At 39.8% G+C, this 22,217-nt stretch overlaps 1 protein-coding gene across 3 annotated transcripts in view; it reads right to left on the reverse strand.

Annotated features, from left to right (window-relative positions):
- DENND1B (DENN domain containing 1B) overlaps window positions 1–22,217 on the reverse strand; it is a 247,935-nt gene that overhangs the window by 14,568 nt on the left and 211,150 nt on the right. For all 3 annotated transcript variants that reach the window (XM_060774564.2, XM_060774562.2, XM_060774565.2), the window contains 2 exons: window positions 5,944–6,032; window positions 2,284–2,500 (listed from right to left, as the gene is read on the reverse strand). In XM_060774564.2, the coding sequence (XP_060630547.2) occupies window positions 2,284–2,500; window positions 5,944–6,032 (306 nt within the window). The remainder of the gene's footprint in view (window positions 1–2,283; window positions 2,501–5,943; window positions 6,033–22,217) is intronic.

The raw sequence follows: 22,217 nt of genomic DNA on the forward strand, positions 1-22,217 counted from the left end.
TGCATCAGGATCTGACTCATGAAGCAGCAACACTTTTCCATGCATAGAAAGGTCTTTGATCCAGCAAAAGCTTCCAAGAGGAAGAGAACATTAGCCAATTTCAGCCTTTTCTGTAGTCCTCTCATCACTTCCCAGAACTGTCCCTCTCCCCACCCAAGGGAACATTTTCAGGGGGAAAAGTGATTACAATGGGGAAGGAACTATTTCCTAGGATAGGGTCACTATCAGTCAGAGTCGGTTTCAAGACACAGATTAACAACAACGAAAACTTGTGTTTGGATCTCTGAAATGTATATATGGCTTTGCCTAATGATTTCAGCAATGGAATACGATTCTGGAGACCAGGGTTCATATTCCTGCTCATCCATAGAAACCCACTAGGCGACCCTGGGCAAGTCACATTGTCCTAGCCTCAGAAACAGACCAAAGCAACTTCCCTCTGAACAATTCTTGACCCCCCCCCCAAAAAAAATAAAGACACCCAGGTTTGCTTCAGTGATGGAAATGACTTAAAGATCCACAATAACGTGAGGCTATCTTTGAAAGTCATATTATGTTAATTCTTTCTCTGTTGCATTCCATTTGTTATGAAGTCTGCTTCAAGGATGAACTAATGTTTAAGTCCTAAACTCCTTGGGGTCAGGTAATTTGTAGGATTCCCTCTTCTCATGCATGTCTACTTCAACTTTTGTGTTAGTTTTGAGACATTTCTCTCATCCAATGATGAGTTGTTGGCAACAGCTGAACCTTTCCAATAGTGGCACCCTTGTTGTGAATGCCCTTCCCTGGAACTAGTGTCTCTTCAGTAGTTTCAGTCCCGCCTGCCTCCCCCCCCCAGCCTTTTCAATTTTAATTTGAACTTCCTTGCCCAAATATAATTCATTTTATTTGGGACTCACGCTGCTGTCAGTTTTCTGTTTTGGACTTTTTAAAAGGTTTTAAAATGGTTTGCCCAATGTTACTTGAATATTTTGCCACCAAAGGCTGCGTTATTATGTAAAACAGCCATCCCAACATGCCGCCCAGAGGCGGCCCAAGACGGTACGCAAATTACGCTTTTGCGTAGGGCGCTCGTTTGAGGGGGCGCACTTGAGGAGGTCCCACACATGGCTTTGCGATTTTCGGAGACCCGGCTAGGAAGGAGCACTGCTTAGGTGGCATTCCTTCCGAGCCAGGCCTCGCGATTCTTGCATCTTCTTCCGCGAGACAATGTTGTCTCACAGGAGAAGACGCGAGAATCTCGAGGCCTGGCTAGGAAGGAGAGCGGCCTAAGCAGCGCTCCTTCCTAGCCAGGCTTTGCAATTTTCGGGAGGCCTAGCTAGGAAGGAGCACTGCTTAGGGCGCATTCCTTCCAAGCCAGGCCTCACGATTCTTGCGTCTTCTCCTGCGAGACAACAATGTCTCGCAGGAGAAGACGCGAGAATCGTGAGGCCTGGCTAGGGAGGAGAGTGGCCTAAGCAGTGCTCCTTCCTAGCCAGGCTTCACGATTTTCGGGAGACATGGCTAGGAAGGAGTGCTGCTTAGGGCACATTCCTTCCAAGCCAGACCTAGCAATTCTTGCGTCTTCTCCCACGAGACAACCATGTTTCGTGGGAGAAGACGTGAGAATCGTGAGGCCTGGCTAGGGAGGAGAGCGGCCTAAGCAGCGCTCCTTCCTAGCCAGGCCTCCCGAAAATCGCAAAGCCTGGCTAGGAAGGAGCGTTGCTTAGGCCGCTCTCCTTCCTAGCCAGGCCTCGCGATTCATTTTATCTATCTATCTATCCATATATATATAGATAGATAGAGAGTGTGTGTGTGTGTGTGTGTGTATGTATGTATGTATGTATATATATATATATATATATATATATATATATATATATATAGATAAATAGATAGATAGATAGAGTATATATATATATATATATATATATATATATATATATATAGTGATTGGTTGGGGGGGGGGCACCAAAATACTGTTTGCTTACCATTGAAAATTACCTAAGGCCACCTCTGATGCCGCCCTCCAGATATGTTGAGCTACAATTCCAGTCACTCCAGCTTGCCTGCCTATACAATCTTAGGATGATGGTTGTTATAAAGCAACTCATCTGTAAAGCACCAACTTGGAGAAGCAAAGTGTAAATCACAGACTCACTGAATTACAAGAACTGGAGGAGACCACAAGGGCCATTTAAGTGAAACCAGCTACCAAGCAGGAATATACAGCTAAATCAGCCCCTAAAAAAATGTCTAGCGCACCTCTGTTTAAAGACCTGAAAAAAATAGGTCCAGACTAACCTTTGTCTTATAATCAATATCATCCATTGATCGAAAGAAGTCCAGGCTCTTTGCTCCTGAGAGTTTCCCTTGATCAGAACTGTGCGTACTCAAAGTATCCAAAATCTCTCCCAGCAAGTCCATTTCCCCAGGGGGAACAGATGTTTTGGCCATTTCCCCAGAGTCATCGCTATCGTACAAATAACAAGATGTTTCCTCACTGTCTTCAGATGACAACCTAAAGCAAAAACAGAAAATCACTTGTTCGTGGTCATACTTTATGACAATAAATGAATTTGAAAATTAATGAAGCATTTACAGGATAATGATTATAAGGATAATTATAATGTCTTCTCGGACAACTTTCAAACGTTTGTGTTCATCCTCAAATTGTTTCAGCAGAATATTATAAAGATTCAACATCTAGCATACATAGTAATCAAACCAATGTCTTTCAGTTACCTATTTAACTGGCATGTGTGCGCATGTACAGAGCATATTTTAAATTATTCTGTTATTTCTGATAGAAATATAATAAATTCATATTGTGGTTTTTGTCCATATTAGTGAGATGTAGCAAATTTTGAATGTTTTATCACCCTGCAAAGAAGAGATAAGAATGCATTTTTGGTCTTTTGCTTAAAAGGGAAAGCTAAAAAATGGTTTATTGCCAAGGGCAGAAACAAAAAAAAATGTACACCTATAATGCATTGTGACAGTGCTGTGATGCATATATTTTGTGTAAAAATCTTTGTAAAAGTCTAGACACAGAAAAAACTATTTTAAAAATTTGTCTTCACAAATACTGTTGAGAGAAGGCTTTTAGAAGTTCAAGAAGCTATATATTATTACGTTTTCACTAACTCTTATGACAGACCACATTTTTTTTAACATAAAAGGGCATGAGGGGATTTTAGAACACTGTTCCCTAAACTTCTCATAGCTAAGGGACACTTCTTCTGAAGACACATTTCATTGTTAGAGATGACAAACTAAGCAATTAAATGCTAATCAAGGTGGTCAGTTGAAACATTCACACCTAGCTCCAGCAGACAAAAGTCCCTTGTCCCACCCTGGTCATTCCACAGATATATAAACCCATTTTCCTACTTCCAACAGACCTCACTACCTCTGAGGATGCTTGCCATAGATGCAGGCAAAACGTCAGGAGAAAATGCCTCTAGACCATGGCCATATAGCCCGAAAAAACCTACAACAACCCAGACAAACTAACTTTTACCAACTAGTCCTCAATGTTTTTCCTGAGTTGCTGCTCTGATCTTGTAACTGGAAAACAGAAACTCTGAAGTGCTGACTTGTGAAGAGTTTTAATATAAATCTGTCATGGTTAGTACCGATGAGGAGCTGGAAGTTGAGCTTTAATAGATGGCAAAAACAGGTGCAGCCAGAGACTGAAGAGGTCACTACCCCAAGTGGACAATTAAAGTCTTACCATTCACAACAAAGGCAGGATTGCGACCTTGAGTTGGGAGACCAAGGGTTAAGTATTATGGACTGGCTACAGTTAACGACAGATGGGATTCAAGTGCAGAGATCTAGTCGTTTGGCTGAGAAAAAGGCCAACAGGTGGCAACACTTGAGAAACCTGCATAAGTAGCTGAAGTCTGAAATAACGAGTTGTGGGTAGCAATGTGGGTTTTTGGAGCTACAGCCTTGAGCATTGTGTCTTGAATGGTGGACTGTATCTTGGATATTGGGTTATCCCTAGAAACCATGTTAGTGAGCTATATTATTTTTGGAATATTGGAACAGACATATGGTTTACCCTTGTGTCTCCCCCTTGATTGGCTGACTGATTATTGTGTTGACCTCAGACTGCCCCTGGACCATGTTTGTGTGCTTGGCTGCTTTACAGAGACAAGTTGGCAGGACTCTTGACAACATTCTTCTTTAAGGGCGGACAGTTCTCCAACCACATCACACTGTAATTCTCATGATCAATGGTCTGGTGGGTTTAGTGCAGCTGCTGTAGAATGCTTGGAAGGGGTTAATCTCTCTCTGGTTAACAAGAGTTCAATTTGACCTTCCTTTCCAAGTAAGGATTCACAAGCAGCAATGATGATTTGGGAAGGATTAATATAGGATGCAGATTTGAGTAGTTGCATAAAAGAGCTTGCAAACAACAGCTCTTTGGAAGAAAAGTATTTATTGTATTGGTATGTGTATCATGGCTGTTTTTCTCCTAGTCTGAGTGTATCCTTATGCCCAGAACGGATCCCTGATATCGTTTTGTGCCTTGATGAACCCTGGAACTTGGCTATGAGGATTCTGATGTCCAGACCTGTTTCCTGAGATATTGTTTTGTGCCTTGATGAACCCTGGACTTGGCTGTGTGCTTATTGACTTGAAAACCTGTGTTGGGATATAGACTGACTTTTTGGTGTGACTCCTGGATTGGAAAGACCCTTCGAGCTTCTGGATAATGGACATTGCTTTGCCTGAATTACCTAACATTATTTTGGGGACTTTGCTTGTGCGATTGAACTTAGGGCTTTGATTTATAACCTCAGCCGTGTGCTACCTTTATGTTTTGTAGATCATAGAATCAAAGAGTTGGAAGAGATCTCATGGGCCATCCAGTCCAACCTCCTGCCAAGAAGCAGGAATATTGCATTCAAATCTGTACACTATTATTATTATTATTATTATTATTATTATTATTATTATTAAACTTTATTTGTACCCCGCTAGCATGCGGCTTACAAAGGCCAAGGCCTCAACACAACAACAGCAAAACAATAACAATACAATTTAAAGCAAATTAAAAACATAAGCAATAAGAAAACATTACATCATTACGCAATAAAAACCAGGGCCGGGCCAGTGATGGGTACAGGTTAAAAAGTGCTGGGTGTGGCAGGTGGTATGTTGGATTTCTGGGCAAGTGCAATGTGCAGAGAGTCTTAAACTCTAATAAAGTGCTTCTGGGACGTAATGCTGGACGTTATCCTATTCCGGAAAGGCATATCGAAATAGTCAGGTCTTCAGATTCTTCCTAAAGACTGCCAACGTGGGTGCTAGTCTAATGTCTTTGGGGAGGGTGTTCCAGAGTCGGGGGGCAACCACAGAGACTGTTTAAGTTACTGCTTTCAATCAAGGTGTTTATGACCTGCAGAGCCCTGAAATGAGAAAATAAGGGTGCATCCTGACTGATTCTCTTTATACCCAAAGCAAAAGCAAGGCCAGCTTTAAGGAGTATGATGGGGATCACGAAATATACAGAAATACAGTGGGAAATACTTTCTCAGTCTGGATGTGTGAAGGCAATTTCAAAAGCAATATATTTTGGGACACAATTATTATTATTTCATGATGCAATAAGCTATCCTTGATGATATTTTTCATATGATTTGGATTTTCCTAGTAAATCTCGTTTTTCCCACTTTTATATAGCATTTATTTTTGTTACTTTTCAAAAAAAAAAGATATTGCTTAGAATTCTTCTGTATGATATGCTCTTCTGACATCTGAATGATGTTCTACATTTGGAAGTTTTGGCAAATCCACATTTTTCATTACCCGGATAACTGTCAAACTTCACAAATATAGCTCAGAAGTCCCTTCACCAAGAAAATCATCTTTATTAATCTGTCTTGTTTATATTTCCTTTGAGCTGAAAGCAGATTCAATTACACTGAACAATTTAATAAATCAACTTACTTGCTTCCTCTGTCCATTTCGTCATCAGCATCTTCATCCAATGCAGAATCAAGATTATGCATGTAAGGATGAAGATGTCCAAACCGTGCCTGCAAAAGAAATATTACTCTTAGAGTTTCTTTGCTGCTTTTCCTGTAGCCTGCCAAAGGATCCTGACAGCAGCATCCATAAGAAAGGCTGTCTAGCAATTCCAATCAAAGCATCCACAGAGTCTGTTGCAGTCATATGTGAGGTATGCAAATAAATTCATCATGTATCCAAAGATTTTAAGACCAGATGGAGACTATGGATAGATTGATTCATATGACAATTGTTCACCGTCCACAAGAGGCAGAGGACAAGGAACAGCTGGTCTCTGGCCTGGGCTGAAATTGCAGCTCAAGCATGGATGAATTTTGGATGTCCTTAGTTGTATACAAGTCAAATTTTTGAAACTATTACTCAAAATAACTTACATGAAATAAAACCAACATTGAAAACCAGTATATTAATGGTACCCTAAAACACAGCAGACATTTCTTGAATCGCATGGGAAACACACGCAAATACAAACACATAAAAGAAATCACCTTCAAGAAAATTAAAACAACTAGCTATATATTGACCTCTTGGAAATATTATCTTGCAAATGAAGTCAAGAGTAAAACCTAAGTGGACTTCTCTTAAGGAAGGAAGATACAAACAAGCACTATTATGCAAAAGTCCTGCTTAAAGCGATGAACTCAAAAATTCAACTGACCACCAACATAAACCGAAAAGAACAAACATATCCTTGAGAATAAAAACATTACCATACATATTCCTTTATTTATTTGTTAATTGTTGTCAAGTCAAGTTTGATTTGGAGCCCCCGGTGGCGCAGTGCGTTAAACCCCTGTGCCGGCAGGACTGAAGACCAACAGGTCGCAGGTTCGAATCCGGGGAGAGGCAGATGAGCTCCCTCTATCAGCTCCAGCTCTTCATGCGGGGACATGAGAGAAGCCTCCCACAAGGATGATAAAAACATCAAATCATCCAGGCGTCCCCTGGGCAACGTCCTTGAAGACGGCCAATTCTCTAACACCAGAAGCGACTTGCTCATGACACGACAAAAAAACCCCCACAACAACTTTGATTTATGGTGATGCTATAAGTAAGAAACGTCTAAGTCACCAAGTTATCAGGTCTTGCAGACTCAGGGCTGTGGCTTCCTTATTTGACTCTATCCATATAAAATACAGTTTAATTTATGAAGCATTATTGTCTTTTCTAATGAATCATGCCTTGTCCGAATATGACTAAAATACAACAGTTTCAGCTTAGTCATCTTGGCTTCAAGGGAGAGTTTGCTCCTGACTTTATTTTCATTTATTATTCATTTATTTATTGCATTTTTGTGGCTTTCTCCTATCGAGAGGCTCAAGGCAGCTCACAAACAATAACACAAGTAACACAATATTGCTAAAACATGGTAATTAAATTATTTTTTTTAAACTCAAGCACTGAACAATATACAATTATTTTAAAATATAAAAAAATTAAAACTAGAATATCCTACCAATATCCTATCCATACCTGCACATTAAATGACTACCTAAAAAGATTTTTGCCTGTCAGTGAAAGGAAATCGTCTAGCCTCCCATGGGAGATCTTTCCAAAGGGCAGGAGCAGGCATGAAGAAGGTTTTCTCTCATTTTCTCACCAAGCAGACTTGTGATGATGGTGGGACCAAGAGAACAACGTAACTTACTGAAAACAATTCAATCCTGATTCCTATTACAAAAATAACTCGGCTAGTAAACACCATGATTTTGATTAATTTTACTCTACTCCCTCTTAATTCTGTACTTCCAAGTTTGTCTAACACAAACATAGAATAGCAACATGATCTGAGAATTACATCCTGATCAAATAACATATCATGGGGATCCTGAAGGTTCACAGAATGGGTCTGAAAGCAAAGTCTATATATATAAAAATGCTCTGTGTATAATGAGTTCCTTAAAAACAAAAGAACCAATGAACGAAACCACACCAAATTTGGCAACAAAATGTCTCACAACACAAGGAGTGACCATCACTCAAAAATTTATAATTTTGTCATTTGGGAGTTGTAGTTCCTGGGATTTATAGTTCAACTCCACCAACAATAGAATTGAACCAAACTTGGCACACAGAATTCCCATGACCAACAGAATATACTGGAAGGGTTTGGTGGGCATTGACCTTGAGTTTGGGAGTTCACCTACATCCAGAGAGCACTGTGGACTCAAACAATGATGGATCTGGACCAAACTTGGCACAAGCATTCAATACGCCCAAATATGAACACAGATGGAGTTTGGGGGAAATAGACCTTGACATTTGGGAGTTGTAGATACTGGGATTTATAGTTCACCTACAACCAAGGAGCATTCTGCACCCCACCAACCAAAGAATTGGGGCAAACTTCCCACACAGAACCCCCATGACCAACAGAAAATACTTAAGGGCATCCAATCCAACTCCCTTCATCAGGGGAAGAAAACGTATACAAAGTCCTCCTGACAAAGAGCCATCCAGCCATAGATATAGATAGATGGATAGATAGATATATAGATATGATTCACACACACACAGATATAGTATCATAGATTTGAAAGGGACCCTTAAAGAAGGACAATGATATGTTCCATGTTCCAGAGTAGGCAAACCAGACAATCTCCACATCAACACTGACAAAGAAACAACAAGAAATACTGTTTACCCACAAGCATAAAAAAATTACATATATTAAAAACCAACACTTTCTCATTCCCTTTATTTTCCAGATCAACAGACTGGGACACAGCAGTGCGTGGCAGGGGACAGCTAGTGTATTATAAAAATGGAAGGCTAAAATAAACAAAGGGAAGAAAATGTACATTTGGGCAATGAAGGAGAGCAGAACTAAAGGTGGAAAACTGCAAATGGGTGGAGACCATTTTTCATCTTCACAATCCTTCCACGAGCCATACCAGCATATCTGACATTACCAGAAATCATATTGCATCACTTCTTGTTTAGTTTCCAACCAAGTTACAGTGAACTGGGGGAGCTGCTTTTACAGTAGATGGAGGACTTGGAGGGCCATGCAGGTGGTGGGGAGGAACTATTTTTTGCTGCATTTTAAAACCATGGGGAGAGGGGAATTGAGCAAAATAATCACTTCGGAAAAATCTGTAATTTGGGGGAAGTTTGGGTACTTTGGAGGCTTCCATTGCATCTTTCAATACACTCTGGGCCAGATTCAACCCACAGATGAACAAGGTGAAGTTGGCGTGAATATATTTCAAAAGGAAAATAAAATTTCCAGGTAATATATCTATTCCAGTTGAAGGCCACTGCAAGCTCCTTCTACTTCCTGACAGGCTTTAAAAATGCTGACATTTAAAGTTTTATAAGGATCTACATAAGGAACAATCATTGTATAATATTACTGGAGAAATGTCAGTGTTTCCTTTTTTTAAAAAAAAAAAAAGTTTAACAGTAGCATCCATCATTTAAACCCCTTTCAATGAGAAAACCATTTTATTATGCGTTAGTTTGCCTATTTTACAACATTTCTAGAACACATTGCTATTCTAATTTTAAGTCACTGAGAATAACTGAGCCGTTTCCCTTGGACCACCAAGAGTTTATCAAGGTAGTCAGTCCAAATGATAAACATTCATGAGTTCTCTCCAAAAGTAATAAATTATACCAAGCATTTATAAAAGTCTAAAGAAAGGGAATTTGGCACATTCAGTGGGGGACAAAAGAGCAAGACAATGTTCTCTAGAGAATGCACAAAGCAGCACTCTAGTCCATAAAGTGCTGGGCTAACAAGCAACCAAACTCATTTCAAAACTGAAAAGATGCTTGTAAATGTCATCATTCTGGTTAAACTTTGGAGGAAAAGCAGGGGGGAGGGCTGAGGAGAAAATCTGATAAGGGGCTTCCCTACCCTTTGCTTTGAACTAGTGCCAGTCCATTTCTGCTCCAGCAGGAGTCTCGCTTGCAAGCTGAGCACTTTATTGTTTCAGCCAAATTTCTGAGAGATTCTACTTCCATGTCCAGTCAATGCGAGAAGAAGAGAGTGCAAGAGCAAGAGAGATTAAAAATCAATTGTACAAGCGCAGACAGTGTTACTCTGTTGGTCCCTTTGCTGGGATTCTTCACCCAGGCATTGGACACTAATGACAGCTCATGCAGAGCTGTATAAAAGCCTCTCATGGCTCCCGTGAACGGTGAAGCCCTTGAGCCAATCTACAGGGAAGAGCTCACTGAAGGGTACCCATCCAACTGAGTAAGGTTTAGGCAGAATACTCTTCTGTACTCTCCAGGAGTACTCCTTCTAGCCGTAGGATTGTAAGAAAAGTGTGGATGGATGTCGAGATGGAATGTTTGCCCATCAGATAGCAAGGGAAAAGGACTTATAGAGAGAATATACAATGATGTATTTACTTGTGTTGTCAATTATTACTTACATTCTCACTATTTCTCAAATGAAATAGAGGCACTGTGTATGGCTCTACTACTCTGCTGTGTTCATTTCAACGCTGCGAGGAAGGTGAGGCTGAAAGAAAGTGACAGGCTCAAGGTCACCCAGTGGGTTTCATGGTCTATTACGGGTCAGAATCTGAATGGTTGAAGTTCCAGTCCAATACCTCAATACCATACATGGCATATATTGGCAGGTAGTTTATACCAGTTTCTCTTACGTTACCGGTATCTGAAGTGGGAGATTGGCAGGGATAAGTGTTTCTCTAGTGTGCCAAGGAATAGCCCATATTTATGTCAGTTCACTCCAATTGTTTCTTGTTTTTCTAGAAAACTGCTGCAGATTAGCAGCAAATGACTAATTGACCAGCACTGGTCCATGGACCACAACCTTGGGTGGCACAATATGCAATCTAGATTTTTTTTTTAAAAAAAATAGTTTTTTATTGACATATTTAAAAAATAACAGCGAAAGAGGATGAATATTGAAAAGAAGATAGAACAGTAGGAAAAAGATGTAAAAACACCAACCCTCCCCAAAGTTCAAGAATCAAAAATAAAAAATAAAAAATAAAAAATAAAAAATAAAAATATGAAAAATTGAATTTTTTTAAAATGTTAAAAAACCATGGAAGATTTGAATCATAATTGATACTCAAGTGCTCTGCATTTAATCTGGAAGTGTAATTATGCAGCAATTCAGTAATTTATAAAGATAATAAATAAGAAGAGAGAGACAAGGATCAAATACTGTCACAATGTCACCCTTGGAATAATTTAGTGTGTTGATTTCAGTTTAGATCTCTTCCTCCTCCTCACATTATCCTAAAATGAATCCTTGAAGCACATCAAGTTGATTAAAAGTGACTGAACCAAAGTGAATGCCTTGCTTCTGGTTCCACCACGTCCCAGGCCAACATGTTAACTACTAAACTAGTTCTTGTTGTAAAAGCTCTGACTCATGTGATCAGGGATCTACTTTGGGATCAGCTCAAGGATATAAAAGATCCAAGGTTTGGGAGCTTCTCAGAATATGCAATGCTTAACAAATCTCCCAATGCTTCAAAAACAGAAGTTAAGAGGTCTTCCATTTTCTTTTTAATTCCTAGTGCTATTGGTAAAATAACAATCCCACAATAATAATAATAATAATAATAATAATAATAATAATAATAATACTTTATTTATACCCCGCCACCATTTCCCCAAGGAGACTTGCGGCGGCTTACATGAGGCCAAGCCCAGCAATGCAATACCTGTTTACAACAAAACACAGCAATAAATATGCAAAATAAAAACAATACAAAACCATTATAAATAGTACATCAACAATATAACATCGCAACATTTAAGACAAGAAAATCAATTTCAGTGGGCAGGGCCAAATCCAATAAATTAAAAATTGAAATACTGGGTGAGACAATAGTTTAATGTATCTGGACACGGGATCCGAGGGATAAGTAGGATTTGATTACACTAACAGGTAAAATAAAGTGCTTGCGAGGGCATTTAACAGGACTTGGTCAGATCAGGGAATTATTGTTCATTCACTCATTGATGGCACACTGGAACAGCCAAGTTTTCAAGCTCTTCCTAAAGACTGCTAGGGTGGAGGCTTATCTAATATCTCTGGGAAGCGAGTTCCAGAGCCAGGGGGCCACCACAGAGAAGGCCTTCTCCCTCGTCCCCACAAGTCGCACTTGCGAGGAAGGCGGGAGCGAGAGGAGGGCCTCTCTGGAAGATCGAAGAGATCATGTAGGTTCGTAAACAGAAATGCGGTCACGCAGGCAGGCGGGTCCCAAACCGTTCAGGGCTTTCTAGGTAAGAACCTGCATCCCATCACAAGAGAAAGGCAGGATATAAATTCAAGAAATCAAGGCATCTATTTGCACTTTTCCTCTGTAACTAAGGCAAGATATGCAAGGGGAAAAGATCATCCAAAGGCACCCCAGGCCTTGTATTAAAAATAAACAAAAGAATGGAAAGCATGTGGTAAAACCGTGGCACTTTGCAACAATAAGAAAGTGCAAATGAAATCAAGAGCTTTGTTTTGGCTCAGTACACCAAAACTACCAGTGATGCAGATGAGTGGGAGCAATGATTGTGTGGAGCATCATCTGTGACTGAAGAGACTGTATGCAATTGATATTTGAGAGAGATCAATTTTTCAAAAGTGATTACTTTCTTATATAGTACTAGCCGTCCCCTGCCACACGTTGCTGTGGCCCACATCGCTTTTCTGTGTGGGAGGTTTGGGCCAATTCTAACGTTGGTGGGGTTCAGAATGCTCTGTGATTGTAAGTGAACTATAAATCCCAGCAACAACTCCCAAATGTCAAGATTCTATTTTCCCCAAACTCCACCAGTGTTCACATTTGGGCATATTGAGTATTTGTGTAGAGTTTGGTCCAGATCCATTATTGTTTGAGTCCACAGTGATCTCTGGATGTAGGTGAACTACAACTCCAAAACCAAAGGACAATGCCCACCAAACCCTTCCAGTATTTTCTGTTGGTCATGGGAGAACTGTGTGCCAAATTTGGTTCAATTCCATCGTTGGTGGGGTTCAGAATGTTCTTTGATTGTAGGTGAACTATAAATCCCAGCAACTACAACTCCCAAATGACAAAATCATTTTTTTTAGTGAAGGACATACATTGGGTTGTTAGGTGTCTTGTGTCCAAATTTGGTGTCAATTTGTCCAGTGGTTTTTGAGTTCTGTTAATATCACAAACGAACATTACATTTTTGTTTATATAGATATAAGAAATGCCACTCCTAAAGTAAAAGAAACCCCTGATAAATTTCAAAATGAGGTAGTCTTTTTTCAAAGCTCAACTAGATGAAGCAACGTAAAATGCACACCTGCAAAAACTGTCAAAGTCATTTCAGCTAACTTTCCTGTGCTGTTATCCCCTGCTGTTCGAAGTTATTTAAGCTTTTAATTTCTGTCCTTTCTTCATTTTCAAATGAGCACATTTTTTCTCTGCCATTTTTGGAAAGAAAAAAAAAGGGGGGGGGGGGAGAGACTTTTATTTCCTTCCTGATCAATGTTCTAATAATAACTAGACTTCTTCAGTTTACTAAAAAAGGAGGGAAAAGGTAGCATTTCTTTTGTGTACTGGGTAATTTAGAAAACTGCAGGCCAATGGGATTTTGGCCTGCATTAATAGGAGCATAGTGTCTAGATCTAGGGAAGTAATGCTACCCCTCTATTCTGCTCTGGTTAGACCACACCTGGAATATTGTGTCCAGTTCTGGGCACCACAATTCAAGAGAGATATTGACAAGCTGGAATGTGTCCAGAGGAGGGCGACTAAAATGATCAAGGGTCTGGAGAACAAGCCCTATGAGGAGCGGCTTAAGGAGCTGGGCATGTTTAGCTTGAAGAAGAGAAGGCTGAGAGGAGATATGATAGCCATGTATATATATGTGAGAGGAAGCCACAGGGAGGAGGGAGCAAGCTTGTTTTCTGCTTCCTTGGAGACTAGGACGCGGAACAATGGCTTCAAACTACAAGAGAGGAGATTCCATCTGAATATTAGGAAGAACTTCCTGACTGTGAGAGCCGTTCAGCAGTGGAACTCTCTGCCCTGGAGTGTGGTGGAGCTCCTTCTTTGGAAGCTTTTAAACAGAGGCTGGATGGCCATCTGTCAGGGGTGCTTTGAATGCAATATTCTTGCTTCTTGGCAGGGGGTTGGACTGGATGGCCCATGAGGTCTCTTCCAACTCTTTGATTCTATGATTCTAAAACTTCTACTCATTTATAAAATCAATAATAATAATAATAATAATAATAATCTTTATTTATACCCAGCCACCATCTCCCCAATGGGGACTCAGGGCGGTTTACATGAGGCCAAGCCCAGACAACATATTACAGCAAAATAAAACCAAAACATAAGCAACAAGCAACAACATCATAAGTACATAAAAACATATGAATACATTAACAATATAGCATTATAATATAAACATTACAATCAAGAAGGTATTGTGGGGGGGGGGGGGGGGTTGGGTTGCCTCCTTTCTATTTTCTTGCTGGAAACATAGCCAATTTTGTTTGTTCAGTTCAAAAACTATGGGCTTTCCTCATTCTTACAAAATCTCCTTCACCGAATCATAACATTTCACAACTATTTTAATGTTATATTTGGATAGCAAAAGCAGAGGAGTATTTCCTATGGCTGCATCACAATTGTGAAATTTGGTTCCTCTAGGAACTTTTTAAAGGTTGAGCCTAATTTCTAAAGACCTGTAATTTTCCCCCTTTTATTCAACAACGTTTTCTTTGACTTATTTGGGAGTTTTCATTGGGAAGGTAAAGGATAGAAATGGAAATAACTGGAGTTTTTCTTTTGTTTTTAAAGGGAGAGAAGAAAATGCAAGTATTGATGTCATTTCTACAACTACATTTACATACAGTTTCCTCTATGTATAATGGGCACATAACAGTGAAAAGAAAACCATGTCTGCCCTAGGCCTTGTAGAATCAATGGCTAAAGGGAAAGAGCACAACTACAGAAACCACTAGGTGTTGCTAGTGCGATCTATAATAACATCCTGTTTATCATATTCCTTGGTGATATACTCAAATAGGACAACTAGTCACATTCCTTCTGAGCTGTAGAAGAATAAAATGAATAGCCCAAACTGAAGAGAAACTACCTGATTCATTTGATTTATAGAATATATTTCCTGTTATTCTTCCCAGCTTTAATTTTTGTAGCTTCTGTTTTGGGGCTTACAGTTTAATACCAGTGAACAGCATCATTTCAGCACCAAAAACATGGGATGATATTGATTACATAGATTTTTTCTGACCTGGCTTCTTGCCTGGGTTAGAATGCCTTTAGGACAAAAGAATGCCTTTAGGACAAAATGCCTGGATTTGGGTTTGACGCAAAGCTTATGTGACCCTATTGGTTCTCCTGTATTGCACAGCCACTTTAAACACAACTGACACTACAATAGAGCCTTGATTGTCTCAACGTAAAAGCATTTTGAGTTCAGAGCTGCCACTCTGCCCCGGTTTTGCTTTGACATAAGAACAGCAATTTGAGTTAAGTGCTAGCACGAGAGTACAAGACTTTAGGGCTTCAAGGGAGCAGCCTCCATGTTTCCGTGATTCGTGCTCTTCACTTTGAAGAACGTTAGGTTAGTTGATTTTGTATGGTTTTTATTTCTGGTATGTTTAGCTTCATGAAGAGAGAGAGCGAGAGGGAAAGAAAGCAAGAGAGGGAGGGAGGCTGGAATGGGTATATTATGAAGAAAATGATGCTTCTGCCTCTTCACTTTGTGCGTCTATCATTGTGCCACAACTTTGTGCTTCCTGCATTTTAAAGTGGATGTTTCTTTTTATTGTTCCATCTGAATGTGCATTTATAATATTTATTATTTACTAGCCGCCCCCTGCCACGCGTTGCTGTGGCCCACATGGGGGGTCCTGTGTGGGAGGTTTGACCCAGTTCTATCGTTGGTGGGGTTCAGAATGCTCTGTGATTGTAGGTGAACTATAAATCCCAGCGACTACAACTCCCAAATGTCAAGATTCTATTTTCCCCACACTCCACCGGTGTTCACATTTGGGCATATTGAGTATTTGTGTAGAGTTTGGTCCAGATCCATCATTGCTTGAGTCCACAGTGATCTCTGGATGTAGGTGAACTACAACTCCAAAACCAAAGGACACTGCCAACTAAACCCTTGCAGTATTTTCTGTTTGTCATGGGAGAACTGTGTGCCAAGTTTGGTTCAATTCCATCGTTTGTGGGGTTCAGAAAGGTCTTTCATAGAATCATAGAGTTGGAAGAGACCTCATGGGCCATTTAGTCCAACCCCCTGCCAAGAAGCAGGAATATTGCATTCAATTCACCCCCGACAGATGGCCATCCAGCCTCTGTTTAAAAGCTTCCAAAGAAGGAGCCTCCACCACACTCCGGGGCAGAGAGTTCCACTGCTGAACGGCTCTCACAGTCAGGAAGTTCTTCCTCATGTTCAGATAGAATCTCCTTTCTTGTAGTTTGAAGCCATTGTTTTGTGTCCTAGTCTCCAGGGAAGCAGAAAACAAGCTTGTTCCCTTCTCCCTGTGGCTTCCTCTCACATATTTATACATGGCTATATTTATATTTATACACTTGGTCCAGATCCATCATTGTTTGAGTCCCCAGTGATCTCTGGATGTAGGTGAACTACAACTCCAAAACCAAAGGACACTGCCCACCAAACCCTTCCAGTATTTTCTGTTGCTCATGGGAGAACTGTGTGCCAAGTTTGGTTCAATTCCATCGTTGGTGGGGTTCAGAATGCTCTTTGATTGTAGGTGAACTATGAATCCCAGCAACTACAACTTCCAAATGACAAAATCAATTTTTTTGAGTGAAGGACATACATTGGGTTGTTATATGTCTTGTGTCCAAATTTGGTGTCAATTCGTCCAGTAGTTTTTGAGTTCTGTTAATCCCACAAATGAACATTACATTTTTATTTATATAGATAAAGTACATTTACTTATTTAAAAATATGTAACAAAAATAGGGGGTAGGGGGGCTGGAATGGATTAATAGCATTTCAATGGGAATTTGCTTGGCGATAAGGACATCTTAAATTAAAGCTCGGTTACAGGACAAATTAAACTCTTGTATATTGTCATTGTATATTGTTCTGGGTGATCTCTCTGGGGTAGGATGTAGATCAATACTTTTATTCCTCCCCAGGGAAGTCTATGAAGGTGTCCACGTTTGTTCCACTCCTTGTCTACAGATGTGGGATCTGTGCAGGAAGTTCTGTCTCGGCTCCCAATTTTATCACATCTCCATGACACTGCATTTAAATGTGTGGACTGATGAGCTATGAAAATACAGGTGAGAATTCTGCCTGTCTTTCCCACTATCTAATCGGCGAGACAGTGGAGCTAGAGTGATGCATTTGCTGAAGTGTTGGACAGGGAATCAGTAGGCAAGAGAAACATTAGGTGACCTTAGGCCAACCATTCACTCTCAGCTTAGGTAAAAAGAAAACCATGTGTGGCACCTTGACTTCACTGAGGAAAAGCTGATACTAAATCTAAATAATAAACTACACAATCAAGAAACAAACCAACATTTGACAGATGTCTGGAATCAGCACTAAATAAGATGAATCCCAATCTGGATAAAACTAAAGTACTGTAGGTTTGGAGATGTAGTGCTGGTGTTAACCTATAAAGCCCTAAACGACTCTGGCCCTGTTTACCTCTCTGAACGTATTCTCCTCTATGAACCGTCAAGATTATTAAGATCGTCTGGAGAGGCCCTGCTCTCGGTCCCACCGGCCTCGCAAGGGCGTCTGGTGGGGACGAGGGACAGGGCCCTCTCGATGGTGGCCCCTCTACTCTGGAACTCTCTCCCACTGGAGATCAGAACCGCCCCTTCTATCCTGACATTCAGGAAACAGCTGAAGATGTGGTTATAGAGACAGGCATTCGACGAGTGAGCCAGATATGGATGGAGGATGATGAACAACGAGTTTAGTGTGACGACTGACCATTGTAGTTATTGAATGTAATTGCTGTTTTAATGTTTTATTGTAAAATGAATTATTATGTTTTATTAACTGTATGTGATATTATGGTTGGAAACTGGTCTGAGTCCCTCAAGAGAGGTGAGAAGGTCGGTATATAAAACTTTTAAATAAATAAAATAAATAATAGTACCTAGATTGAAATTTACATCTGGTTATGGATCGGTCTCATACCCCCCCCCCCCCCCCCCCAACGTTAGATACATAGTCTGGAGCTGCCAATGGAAGTAAACATAGTGTCAGTTCCTCAGGAATACTTTTTTATAAGCTTGTGCTTATAACCTTATTTATTTAAAGAATGCTGGCCAGATACAACCTTAATATGCTTTTGAGTTGACCATAAGCATGCTTTGTAAAATTGCATCTTATACGCATCTCCCTTTACATCCCATCTCGGAGTCTGAGATACTCTGGGGAGGCCCTGCTCTTGACCCCGCCTCTGTCACAAGTGAGATTGGCGGGGACGAGGAGCAGGGCCTTCTCAGTGGTGGCCCCTCACCTATGGAATTCACTCCCCGGGGAGATCAGATCAGCAACATCCCTCCTTTCCTTCAGAAAGAAATTAAAAACATGGATGTGGGACCAGGCGTTTGGGCAATCTGGCAGATGAATAAGGGACTGTGACGATGGATAGGAATTGGACAAGGTGGAACGAAATATGAACTCTGAGTTGGCGAACGCTGTGTCTGAGATTGGCTATTGATTGTATGATATATAGTTGTTTTTAATTGTTTTAATTGTTGACCATTTAATTGCTGGTTTTATATGTTATTGTATTTGCGTAGGCACCAAGATGTGCCTTTTGTAAGCCGCCCTGAGTCCCCCCTCGGGGGTTGAGAAGGGCGGGGTAGAAGTACACGAAATAAATAAATAAATAAAATTATGGGGTCTAGAAGATCTGTGGGAATGAGATGGCAAGGTTATATTTATTATGCATCAGTTGGGTGTTTATTCATTTCCAAGAATTTATAATTTAGGCTTTTAAAACTAGATTTTTTGGGACCACACATTAGGCAAAATCTTATTTATAATTGCACAAACTGGCCCAAGCATTAAGATCAGCACCACGGGCCCTGCTCTCTGTCCTGCAGTCAGGCTTCAAGTACTAAGAAGAGGGATTTCTCAGTGGCCCTTCCAAACTCCTTCCCCAAGGAGATAGGCATGGCTGGATTTTTAAAAAGTAAAATACTGAACACATATTTTACCATTTTAGATTTAAACCATACTCATAAAAAACATTAGCCACTGCTATTTGCATTTCTTTTAAAAATAATATTGTGGTTTCTACAGCAAAACTCTGTGATTTATGTGTGTTAAGAGTTTTCCATCTGAAAAAGAGAACTAAATGTCTTTTAGATAAGCAAATAAATGCATAAGGATGAATGTGAGTTTGGTGGAAATCTCATATTACCCTTTTAAAAGGAATAAAACTGCAAAAGTGTCTAGGAAATTAAGTGCCTTCATTTCTTGTTCCACTTGTGTTTACAGAATGCCCTTGAAAGATCCAGGAAAAAGATACAATTAATGCCACTAAACAGTTGTGCACATTGATAAGGAAATGTTTGTGCTTGTCCTTCTCTCCCACCCCATTTCTTTCTGCCAGATGAGGAAACTATGATAAACTGGGGGCAAATATTTTATGTATAATCCAGTGATGATGCAAGTCAGTAATACTAAGTACACTTAAGATGCAGTAAGCATTCATAATGAACAAGTGAGGAAATCGTTGCGATAAAAAGGTTATGACAGAAACAAATATTTTGCTTCTGGGCTGTAAAGAATCAAGCTTCGCCGTGCAGCGTTCACCATCTATATTCTTGCGGGAAAGGCATTTATTCCACTAGAGGGCAGTCTCGTAATTTTTTCCACTTAAAGCTTTTCTATTTTTAATTAAAAGATACACTGCCTGTTTAGCAATACAGATGGATCATAACTGACATGCAAAGACAAAAGATCCTGTCTTGAAATTCTCTTTACGAACTGCACCTATCAATTATGCTCCCTTTTGTCAAAAATATTTGGCTAATTTAACATTTTTTAAATAAGAAACCTTTTCTTAAAGATGAAGCAGACCACTAATCCGTAGGTTCAGCACTGCTCAGTGTTACTCTATATGACATCTGTCACATATAATATTTTATTCACATTACTCAAATTGGAATATGAGACTTAATACCGCCCCAGCCTCATGCAGAATTTCTGGCAGGGGACTAAGATGGTGGAAATATACAAATATGGTGTAGTTATTCCACCACTTTCAAACAAATCAGATTCCAATGGAAAACTTAAGAGATATTCCTTTTTTGGCTCCTGAAATTATTATGTCAAAGTTTGTTTGGATTCACAATATAGGTTGAATCACCTATATTATGAATGGGTTTTATTTTCTCATCCCATTCTCCCTAACTCTTTGACTGAAGACATGAAGGTATAGAGAACGCCTTTTCTGGGAAAGGAAAAGAGGGAAAAAAGAAAAGAAGGGAGGTTCCTGATGTATGGGGTCACCCTTCTTTCTGAAAGCAACCAACATGACAGCCTGCAGGAGATTTGCCAGGTACAAAACAGTAATAAAAAGGAGCAACTCACAAACTGAAATTGTGTGCATGCAATTGTCTTTGAGAAATTTTCTACTATGGCCTATTTAGGGAATAAAACATGAAAACAGCAATAGACATAGAAAGGAATTAGCGGAAGGAAATTGGCTTACATACTAGAGACAAAGTTGAAGTACTTTGGCCATATCATGAGGAGACAGGAAAGCCTAGAGAAGACAATTATGCTGGGGAAAGTGGAAGGCAAAAGGAAGAGGGGCCGACCAAGGGCAAGATGGATGGATGGCATCCTTGAAGTGACTGGACTGACCTTGAAGGAGCTGGGGGTGGTGACGGCCGACAGGGAGCTCTGCATGGGCTGGTCCATGAGGTCACGAAGAGTCGGAGACGACTGAACGAATGAACAACAACAACAACCAACAAATCTTTAAAAAAACAAAGGAAAAACAATTAACTCTAAAATCTTTTGAAGAAATTAAACAATTAAATGGAAAACTAACCTGGCTGCAATATTTTCAAATTCATAAAGGTTATAAAGAAGATGAGACGGTCGGCTTCCATCAGGAGCCAGACCTTTGGGAAACGGTCATATAGAAGGGAAAAAATTAATTAGAATACTATACCACCAATTATTGCTTTGGAATACAAAAGAAGAACAGATTAAGGATTGCCAAATTAAATGGGCCAGGGATCTGGGCCATAATATTTTAACGAAACAGTGGGAAGAAATCTGGAACACCAAATTGAAATATACTGTAGCGGCAGATATTCGAGAAAACTAGTATAAAATGATGTATAGATGGTATCATACCACAGTAAAACTGGCCAAATTCAATAAAAGCTTATCGAATCTTTGCTGGAATTGCGGAAAAGAGATAGGGACCTTTTTCCACCAATGGTGGACCTGTAAAAACATTTTAAAAATTTCTGGAAGGATATTCATTTAGTAACACAAAGAATAATAAAAACAAAATTCTCTCAACTTCCGGAGACCTATCTCCTCAATATTACAAATACAAAAATAGATACAAATCAAGACAAGGTACTTTTCCTTTTAAGCACTGCAGCCAGACTGCTAATAGCAAAAGTTTGGAAGCAAAACAAAATGCCAAGCATCGAAGATTGGATCTTAAAGGTTTTTGATTTAATTCAGATGGACAGTTTATCACAAAGACTGAGCAATACTCAAAAGAAGACAAACTGGGATGGATTCAAGGATTATATAGCTAATAAAAACTTTGCATTAAAGCTAGACCTGTCTAACATTTGAAAATATAAAAACAAGAAGAAGCCGAGCAGGCAATAAGAACGGACAACATTTGAAAACACAATAATCAGAAGAAGCCGAACGGGCGGAATTGACGGAAAATACTACAATTGACTAAGGAAGCAACCTTAAAAGACATTTGGGACGTTCCACACAAGACTCTTCTTCTTTTTTTCCTTTTTTTAAACTTTTCTCTCTCTGTTTCCTACTTTTCCCACTTTTCTAAAAACTTTTTATGTTTCCCCCCACTTTCGCTGTATACATTGGGAAAAAAGCACAATAAAAATTATATTTAAAAAAACCCAGCAATTCAATCGGTTGTTGTGGCCATGTTCTAGATGCATTTTCTCCCCTCTGAGGATGCTTGCCATAGATGCAGGTGAAACGTCAGGAGAAAATGCCTCTAGAACACAGCC

Source organism: Anolis sagrei, chromosome 4 (assembly GCF_037176765.1).
Source record: "Anolis sagrei isolate rAnoSag1 chromosome 4, rAnoSag1.mat, whole genome shotgun sequence".
Classification (NCBI taxonomy): domain Eukaryota; kingdom Metazoa; phylum Chordata; class Lepidosauria; order Squamata; family Dactyloidae; genus Anolis; species Anolis sagrei.